Source organism: Mus pahari, chromosome 3, assembly GCF_900095145.1.
Source record: "Mus pahari chromosome 3, PAHARI_EIJ_v1.1, whole genome shotgun sequence".
Lineage (NCBI taxonomy): Eukaryota > Metazoa > Chordata > Mammalia > Rodentia > Muridae > Mus > Mus pahari.
The window spans coordinates 113,509,693-113,519,637 of record NC_034592.1 but is presented as its reverse complement, the minus strand read 5'-3'; the positions used below and the strand labels follow the sequence as shown (position 1 = coordinate 113,519,637).

General features: G+C 50.6%; 1 protein-coding gene across 1 annotated transcript; it reads left to right on the top strand.

Moving 5' to 3' along the window:
- On the top strand, positions 1-6,976 carry Cpxm1 (carboxypeptidase X, M14 family member 1). The gene is made up of 14 exons (XM_021194153.1): positions 1-265; positions 1,133-1,294; positions 1,409-1,518; positions 1,656-1,795; positions 1,900-1,987; positions 2,542-2,692; positions 2,792-2,880; positions 3,217-3,340; positions 3,421-3,617; positions 3,704-3,883; positions 3,968-4,265; positions 4,439-4,578; positions 6,413-6,515; positions 6,612-6,976. Exons 1-14 carry the CDS (start codon positions 118-120, stop codon positions 6,848-6,850), a joined length of 2,169 nt encoding a protein of 722 aa, XP_021049812.1. The 5' UTR covers positions 1-117; the 3' UTR covers positions 6,851-6,976.
- The last annotated feature ends 2,969 nt before the right edge of the window (positions 6,977-9,945 follow it).

The window sequence follows — 9,945 nt, the reverse complement described above, 5'->3', positions numbered from 1 at the left end:
GCGTGGGGCGGCGGAGGGCGGGCGGGCAGGAAGGGGCGGGGGGCTCCGCAGACGCCCGCAGGAAGAAGAGAACCCACCAAGAGCCTCGGCGCACCGCACTCGCCGACTCTTCCCGCTATGTGGGGTCTCTTGCTCGCTGTGACAGCCTTTGCGCCTTCCGTCGGTCTGGGGCTGGGGGCGCCCAGCGCCTCAGTGCCGGGCCTGGCGCCGGGCTCAACTCTGGCTCCACATAGCAGCGTTGCACAGCCGTCCACAAAGGCAAATGGTGAGCTCTGGGTCCCATGGTCGGCTGCTGGGCAGGTCAGACCCACTCCCCCAGCTGGGTCCTCCAGCTTGCCCTGTGAACGGGGACACGCACAGCCCTGTGCAATGGCTGCTGACTCAGCAGCCCCATTCTGGCCAGACCTAGTCAGCCGTCTTAGAGCAGGCCCAGCGGGATGCTGGCTGCCCCAACTCCAGCCTGCCTTCTTCACAAATGAAACTGAGGCCAGAATCTGGAAAGGTGAAGAGACACCAGACTAAAAGGGGACAGGAGTAAGCCTATGCAGGATGGTGTTTAAGGCCAAGGACTGGAGGGGGAAAGACAGGGAGTGAGGCTGCATGGAGGAAAAATCTGTCTCCTGATGGGCGCAGGCAGACTGGCCTCCCAACTTCTTCCTCGGAGTTAGGAGCTTTGAGGCCAGCAGGTAGGTCAAGCATGGACTTCATTCAGGACAAGACCCTAGGCTTAGTCTGAAGATAAGGCTTGGAGGTTGATGAGGGTAGATGCAAGATTAGAGACGGGAAGTAGTATTACCAAAGAGGACCGACCAGAGCAAGGCCTGGAGGTTAAAAACTAACTTCAGACCTTCAGAGTGACCAGTCTCTAATAGCTCGGTATTGCTCTCCACTGAATCAGAGAGTCAGAGGGGACGTGGGCCAAAGATGTTGTTGTGTTAAGAAGAAAGAACTGAAGATGTGACTACAAGAGGCAGGTGGAGTTAGGTAACAGGTCTCGCCTGCTGTGCTAGGACGTCAGTAATTGTTGTAGGTGTCCCATATGCTCAGATGCCTCCTTGGGCTAGCAGACCTTTCCCGTCTGGGTTTCATGACATTCTTCTCTTCTCTGGTACATTGTCTCCTGGTACCCTAGAGACCTCAGAACGACATGTCCGGCTTCGAGTCATCAAGAAAAAAAAGATCGTTGTCAAGAAGCGAAAGAAGCTAAGGCAGCCTGGTCCTTCGGTGACTGCCAGGCCTTTGGTGACCACTCACCCAGCAAAGACCCTCACTCTCCCGGAGAAACAAGAACCAGGTATTGCTTACCCCGGGGGCCCCGCCTAGCCTGTGAACAAGCTTAGGCTCAGTTCTCGAGCCTCTCTGGTTACCCTCTATCTAACCCTGTCTCACTGTTCTATCCTGACCCCAGGATGTCCCCCTCTAGGCCTGGAGTCCTTGAGGGTCTCAGATAGCCAGCTGGAGGCCTCCAGCAGCCAGTCCTTTGGTCTTGGAGCACACCGAGGACGGCTCAATATCCAGGTCAGGGGCCCTAGCTCAGCCAGATCTGAGGGAGGAGTAGGGAAGCACAGGGGTAGGGACCATCTCCTTGTCTCCCCCCACCCTCGCTCTTCTCTGTGGCCCACCTGGGCTTGATCACCACGACCTCGTGTCCACAGTCAGGTCTGGAGGACGGCGACCTGTATGATGGCGCTTGGTGCGCTGAACAACAAGACACCGAGCCTTGGCTTCAGGTGGACGCGAAGAATCCTGTCCGCTTCTCGGGAATTGTGACGCAGGGCAGAAACTCTGTGTGGAGGTGAGGCTCACGCTCAGCCTGGAGGTTGTTAGCAGTCAGACTTGGAAGTGCCACCACTTAGTGGCTCTGCAGGCACACGAATGTTTCTCTATCTCTGTGACCAGGTATGACTGGGTCACATCATTCAAGGTCCAGTTCAGCAATGACAGCCAGACCTGGTGGAAGAGTAGGAACAGTACCGGGATGGACATGGTGAGTGACCCCCTAGTGGTTGGGACCAGTTCATTAGGGTGCTGGGCTGGGAAGAACACTGCAAATAAACAGATACATACGTAGACTCCAGGAGAGAGCTGGAGTTTCTGCAGTGCTGAGGTTCAAATCCAGGGCTTTGTGCATTCACAGGGAAGTTACTTACCAAGCACTAGCTCCTTTGGGATAGCCCCATTAGTTCCACCATGGGGTAGGTGCTGCATCTTCTTTTTGGGACATCCCTTCTGACCGTGAGCCTCAGGGTTATTTGCTTCTTGCCTGTTCATGGCTCTGGTTTTCCATCTCATGGGCCTCCTTGGTACAATACTCCAGAATGGGTATGTTGTCTTAATGAGCGGAGACCATGCCAGAAAACACAGTTGTCCAAGATTGCCCGCTGACAGGAGCTGTGGAAATGGGGGTCCATGTTTAACACAGTGCATGTCTCCAGTTGTACCCACCAGGGAGGGTTGGCTTGTGGGTATGAGAGCCTTAATTCCTTTCCCCGATCTTGAGCCAGCATCAGGTCTGAGCAGCAAGGCATTCCATATCTCCAGGTCTTTCCTGCCAATTCAGACGCAGAGACCCCAGTGCTGAACCTTCTGCCAGAGCCTCAGGTGGCTCGATTCGTTCGCCTGCTGCCTCAGACCTGGTTTCAGGGAGGTGCGCCTTGCCTCCGGGCAGAGATCCTGGCCTGCCCAGTCTCAGGTGGGCAGCTGGGCAAAGGCTATATGGGCAGGGCCTGGTTCCAGGGGGCATTCTTCACTAAGAACTATGACCTTTTATCTGGAACTCACTTTCTACCAGATCCTAATGACCTGTTCCCTGAGGCCCACACACTGGAATCTTCTGACTCTTTGGACTTCCGGCATCACAATTATAAAGCTATGAGAAAGGTCAGACACGACTCCTCTGACCCTGGAAGGAGGTCTGCCTATCTCCTTCCCACCAGGGCAAACTGGCTATGACTACCCATGAGTCCCCTGTCTTTGCGTCCCCCTTTCTCCTACTTCTCTCGATCTCTAAGTTCTGTTCCAGTTACCCTTGTCATGACACCACGCCTTTTCTGCCCCCCAACCCCCAACCCCCAACCCCAGCTCCTGTGCCTTTTCTGGATCATTCAATGTTACAACCATCTGTGTGGATCTGTAAGCCTTTCCATGGTTATGCATGGTCTGTGTGTAACCGCATGGTCTGTGTGTAACCGCCTCGCGCTCCTCTCTGCTTCCCAGCTGATGAAACAGGTGAATGAGCAGTGCCCCAACATCACCCGCATCTACAGCATTGGGAAGAGCCACCAGGGTCTGAAGCTGTATGTGATGGAAATGTCAGACCATCCTGGGGAGCATGAGCTGGGTACTGCTGGATGGCATGGGAAGAGGTGGGCACAGGCAGACACTGGTGCAAGCTGACGCTAAGCCTCCGTGTGTTTCCAGGAGAGCCCGAGGTCCGCTATGTGGCTGGAATGCATGGGAATGAGGCCCTGGGGCGGGAGCTGCTTCTGCTTTTGATGCAGTTCTTATGTCAAGAGTTCCTGCGAGGGGACCCGCGAGTGACTCGGCTGCTCACCGAGACACGAATCCATCTATTGCCCTCCATGAATCCCGATGGTTATGAGACTGCCTACCACAGGGTAGGCCACCTGGCATGATGGCCTTCCTGTCTCTTCTGTATGATACCCAGAGCCTGCTTGACTTGAACAAGGCCCTTTCTTGGCAGGGCTCAGAGCTGGTGGGCTGGGCAGAGGGCCGCTGGACCCACCAGGGCATTGACCTTAACCACAATTTTGCTGACCTCAACACACAACTGTGGTATGCAGAGGATGATGGCCTGGTACCCCACACTGTCCCCAACCACCACCTGCCACTGCCTACCTACTATACATTGCCCAATGCCACTGTGAGTATGCTGGAGCACTGGTGGAAGGCCACCTAAGGCCCCCTTGTCTCTGTGTGCGGACTGTCCTCTCTTCCCCTCGTCTAGGTGGCTCCTGAAACATGGGCAGTGATCAAATGGATGAAGCGCATCCCGTTTGTGCTGAGTGCCAACCTCCATGGGGGTGAGCTTGTGGTGTCCTATCCTTTCGACATGACTCGGACCCCATGGGCTGCTCGTGAGCTCACTCCCACACCAGATGATGCTGTCTTCCGCTGGCTCAGCACTGTCTACGCTGGCACGAATAGGGCCATGCAGGACACCGACCGCCGACCTTGTCATAGCCAGGACTTCTCCTTGCACGGCAACGTAATCAATGGAGCCGACTGGCACACAGTTCCTGGGAGTATGTGCCTGAGAGTGGCATTAGTCCTGCTTCCATTGTTACCTTTCCCACAATAGTCTCTTGTGGTGTACAGTGCTTACTGTCAATCCCTACCCTGGGTGTCTATCAAGAATACTGGGAAAGTGGAGCCCCTGTCTCCCCAGTTAACACTCCAGTGTCTTTGGTATCCCCAGGCATGAACGACTTCAGCTACCTACACACCAATTGCTTTGAGGTCACGGTGGAGCTGTCCTGTGACAAGTTCCCTCATGAGAAGGAGCTGCCTCAGGAGTGGGAAAACAACAAAGATGCTCTGCTCACCTACCTGGAGCAGGTGGGGTCTAAGCCCCACTTCCTAGCCTCCCTGAATTACTCCAGTCCAGTCTAGGAGCTGTACCTTAAAGAACTGGGACGCCAGCCGCCTTAACTGGCATCAGATTTCCACGACGCTGCAGGCCACAAGTGACATCAGATTGGAATGATCAGACAGGAAGTGCCATTTGCTAGTAGGGTGGTTTCAGATGTTCTTAGCCAATGGAACCAGAAACAACTTGAGGCTAAGGGGTGGTCTCTAGAATTGTCCCAAGCCTGTTATTGTCAGGATAGTGTTTCTCAGAAAAGACATTAGTCAGATGGGAAAACAGCCCTGGCATAAAATGTTACATTCCTCAGGGACAAAGATCCCTACAAGTGGTTCTATAATAGTAACATCCATGGCTTCCTGAAAAGACATCTCCCTGGGGTGAGATGGCTCAGGAGGTAAAGTCCCTGCTAAGCAGGCTAACAACTGAAGTCCAATCCCTGGAACACATGTCGTGGGAGGAGAGGGCTGTCTGCTACATGCTCTCACTGCTGCATGCTCTCTGACCTCCACACACTTGCCATGGCGTGTGTGTACCCACATACAAACATAGGCGCACACAAAATAAGTACACATCAAAACATTATGTTTTAAAAGAGGATTGACATTCCGATCCCAGAACCCATGTAAGAAACTGAGCATCCTCATAAATACCTGGAACCTAGGCTCTGCGAAGGGAAAAGGGGGGTTGCTGGGCTTCACTGGCTACACACACACACACACACACACACAGAGAGAGAGAGAGAGAGAGAGAGAGAGAGAGAGAGACGCTGCTGCACTACAGAAAGCCCAAAGATCAGGTATAAGTTAGCAATTAGAAGATAATTTTAATACAAAGTTTGTCATCTAGGAGTGTGCTAAACTGCCACCTTATCAGGCTCACAAGGCAACAGCCAGAAAGTTAGCGAAGTCACTCTTATGTAAAGGAAAGGCGTCTTTAAATTTTTTTGTTTGTTTTTTTGCTTTTCTTTTTGTTTTGTTTTGTTTTTCGAGACAGGGTTTCTCTGCGTAGCCCTGGCTGTCCTGGAACTCACTCTGTAGACCAGGCTGGCCTCGAACTCAGAAATCCGCCTGCCTCTGCCTCCCAAGTGCTGGGATTAAAGGCGTGCGCCACCACGCCCGGCTCTGTTTTTTTGCTTTTAAGATAGGGTCTCACCATGTAGCCTAGACTAATCTCAAATTTGAAATCTTACATCCACCTCAAGGTTGTAATAAGCTTTTCTACAGACTGAGGTGGCCTGCACCTGTAGTTCCAGAACTTGGGAAGTAGAGGCAAGAGAATCAGGCTCAGGGATAGCTGGGCTACATAGGGAGACTTTGCCTTAAAACAAAAGTCTCCAAACATTAGGCAGAGCGTGGGGAATCTGCTGGGAGAGGGGAAGGAAGACTGTAGGAGCCAAAGGACACAACAAGAAACACAGTCAGCTCACCTGGCCTCCTAGGGGCTCACAGAAACCGACAGGGAGCCTGAAGGGCTCTGACCTAGGCCCTCTGCACATACGTATGGTTGTGCAGCTTGGTGTTCTTGGGGATTCCTACCAGTAGAAGCCAAGGGCTGTCTCTGAACTGCTTTGCCTACTTTGGGGAGCCTTTCCTCCTGTTGGGTTGTCTGGTGTAGCCTTAATATGTGGACAGATGCCTAGTCTTATTGCAACTTGATAAGCCATGTTTGATATGCCTGGATGCCTACCCCTTTCTGAGGGGATGTGGAGAAGTGGATTGGGGGGTGGAAGGAACTGCAGTCAGGATGTAATAAATGAGAGAAGAATAAACTAAAGAAAAACTTTTAATCTCCTTTGCTATACAGGTGCGCATGGGCATTACCGGAGTTGTCCGGGACAAAGACACAGAGCTCGGCATTGCAGATGCTGTCATTGCCGTGGAGGGCATTAACCACGATGTTACAACAGGTGTGTGTGGCAGAGAGAGGAGCTGGGGCCTTTCGACTTGTCAGAAGTTGAAGATCCTTGAACCCAGCCTGACTTCACCTTTTTTTCTCCTCTCAGCTTGGGGTGGAGATTACTGGCGGCTGCTGACACCTGGGGACTACGTGGTGACAGCCAGTGCTGAGGGTTACCATACAGTCAGACAACACTGTCAGGTCACCTTTGAAGAGGGCCCCGTTCCCTGCAATTTCCTACTCACCAAGACTCCCAAAGAGAGGCTTCGAGAACTGTTGGCAACACGAGCGAAGTTGCCCCCAGACCTTCGGAGGAAGCTGGAGCGGCTGAGGGGACAGAAGTAACGTCAGCTGAAGAGAGCCACATCCTTGGACAGGCTGGACCTGTCCAGAACTGAAGGAGGAGGGGGAGGAGGGAGGGACAGGGTAGAAGAGGTGCTCCGGCTCATTAAAGCTTCCTGGTGCCCGATATTCCTCTTGAGTTCCTATTCTCTGTGCTCTTGTACACACTAGGGTGTTATATGCAAAGAAGATCGCACTTGAGCCCTTGTACCTGAGCCTTGGCAGAGCATCTCACCGCTGCCTGTGATTTTCTGTCGCAGGTGCTATTGCATTCTGTAAACATCTGCTTGGAGCCAGTGTGCAAGCAATGCCTGCACCCAGCCTTTGGGGGTTCCCACTTAGGGGAGACAGGTTAATAGACTGAGGGGCACGCAGTGTGGAAGGCAGTTTGGTAGTGTAGATTGGGTGGTCACACACATGGGAAAAAAATGCAGGTCTGCAGGGACTCAAGCAGCCAAGGCTGCAGTAGAGGTGGTTTAGGAAATCAGGAGAGCATGGACCAGGCAGAGGATTATAAACAGAAGACTAAATCTCAGACGAAAGCATTTGAATGTATTTCATCAGCTGTTCAGAGGGTTCCCCAAAATGATAGGCTTTGATTGGTTTCTTTCCTACTGAAGGAGGGATTGTGTGAATCTTTGTCTTGCCAAGAAAACAACCCATTACAAGGACTCCAAACTGAAGTTTTTAATGCTAGAAATAGTGTATAAAGATACTGAAACTAGTAGATAAGGAAAGTGGGGGTGGGGGGGGAATTTCACTCAGCAGGAAGTTAATAACCTTTATTTACTGTTGTTGCATTTAATTTATTTATTCAGCGTGGGTAGCATGTGGAGATCAGAGGATAACTTCTGGGGGTCAGTTCTCTCTTACTAGGTGGACTTCAGGAGCCAAAGGCCATTAAGCTTGCTACCTGCTGAGCCATCTTGCCCTTCCCTGCTTTGGTGTCTATAAATCTGTATTTGGCTTTGTTGATGCTGATCTAACTAACTTAGCTGACAAGGAAATTTGTAGAATGTAGGTAAAGCTCTTAGCCCCTTTACAATTCAGAGTAGCAGAGACCTCTCTCAGCTGTGTTTCTGAGTTTGCTCTGGTGATTCCATGATTCCATTTTTACCTCACTAGATATAACAGGATTCTTAGTTGCAGAAAATAGAATCTACTCTAGATGGCTTAAGTAAAAAAGGATTTGTAAAATGTCTTAGTTTATACAATTTCCAAGAGAACCAGAGACTAGATTCCAATGCTACCTATTCTAAAGTGACACAGCCAATGTCAAGAAAGACCAGAGGGATACCAAGTGTCTTAGTCAGGGTTTCTATTCCTGCACAAACATCACGACCAAGAAGCAAGTTGGGGAGGAAAGGGTTTATTCAGCTTACACTTCCGTACTGCTGTTCATCACCAAGGAAGTCAGGACTGGAACTCAAGCAGGTCAAGAAGCAGGAGCTGATGCAGAGGCCATGGAGGGATGTTCCTTACTGGCTTGCTTCCCCTGGCTTGCTCAGCTTGCTTTCTTATAGAATCCAAGACTACCAGCCCAGAGATGGTCCCACCCACAAGGGGCCTCTCTCCCTTGATCACTAATTGAGAAAATGCACCACAGCTGGATCTCATGGAGGCATTTCCCCAACTAAAGCTCCTTTCTCTGTGATAACTCCAGCTGTGTCAAGTTGACACAAAACTAACCAGTACACCAAGCATGCATAGGGATATCTTACAGGACCCAGTTCTTACCATTGCTTTCTATTGGCAGGTAAGATACTAGGACGTAGATGTTAGAAACTTCTTTGTATGTCTGAGAAGAGCTGAACACTTCCTCTGCTATGATTGTCAGAAAATGTGCCATCTCCCATTGGCCAGTTTTACACCCAAGTCTAGGGCCAGAGCATCTCTTCAGTGGTATCTAGGAAGTCTAGGTTTCTATGAGCAATCACAGGTGAGAAGTCTGGGAGACTTGGTGCGTGGCCTTCTACATTTTACAATATAAGAAGTCAAGCTAAAACAACGTTCAAAATAATGTTAAGTGAACTTGTCTATGTGTTGGAAACACTGGAGGGGATTTCTGAGTAGGTTCACTATATTGTGCCACTTTAGGGAATTCTGTTTAAAATGAACCAATACTAGCTAGGCCTAGAGAAATATGTCAGCATTTAATTTTCTTGCAGAGGACCTAAGGTTGGTTTCCAGTATCCATATCACAATTTATAACTTCCCTTAACTCCATTTCCAAGGTATCTGACACCCTCTTCTGTCCTCCAAGGGCACTACATGCACACAACACACATACAATACATGTAGGCAAAACACTCATATCTTTTCTTAAAAACTTTAAACGAGTCAGTAACCCAGAGGCCCGCAACACAATGCAGCGATGGTCTGTGCCGTCGCCATTACTCTTGCTTGCTCACCAGAAGAAGATGGTAAGCACAGATTTTGGTTGTAGGACATGCAGAGATCATTCTGGAACTGACTAAGAAACACCCTCCCTGCTGGTTAGTTTTCATAGTGCGGAAGCTATGTAGGTCACTGAGGCAGAAAATCAACGGTTTTATGCAATACTGGATTCCAAATGCTGCAATAATGACCTGGCAGATGAGAGGGACATTTGTGGCATGACTGTTTGAGGATAGGCAATGATTTTCTGCTTGAATTTAAGTCATGCTCCGCAGGAGGGGATTTATGTCTGGCACTGTAAACTTGGTCAGAAGCCCATGGCTGGGGAGGTCATAGGTCCTATAGGCCAGCCTACTATTGCCATTTTGCAAACTGTCATGTTGAACTGTCTTCTAAACATTGTTCATGTCCATAGGTCTGTGATGCTCTCAGCCTTGGTCAGATAAGCTCCTTTTAGCTGTGGACAGTGGTTACGGCAGAGACTCGTGGCTGTTGCCCTCATAAACTCCAGGAGCTGTGGTTACCTGCACAAGAGCAAGACAGTCAAAATTCCAGCATGGCGGGACAAGAGGCACAAAAACCCACCTCTAGCTGAGGAGTGTGTGGAGGCCAGAAGACAACTTGAAGGAGTTCTTTTGTGGTAGGTTCCTGAGAGCCAGGAAAAGGAAAACAGGAAACAGCTGGATGGCCAGTGTCCTTGA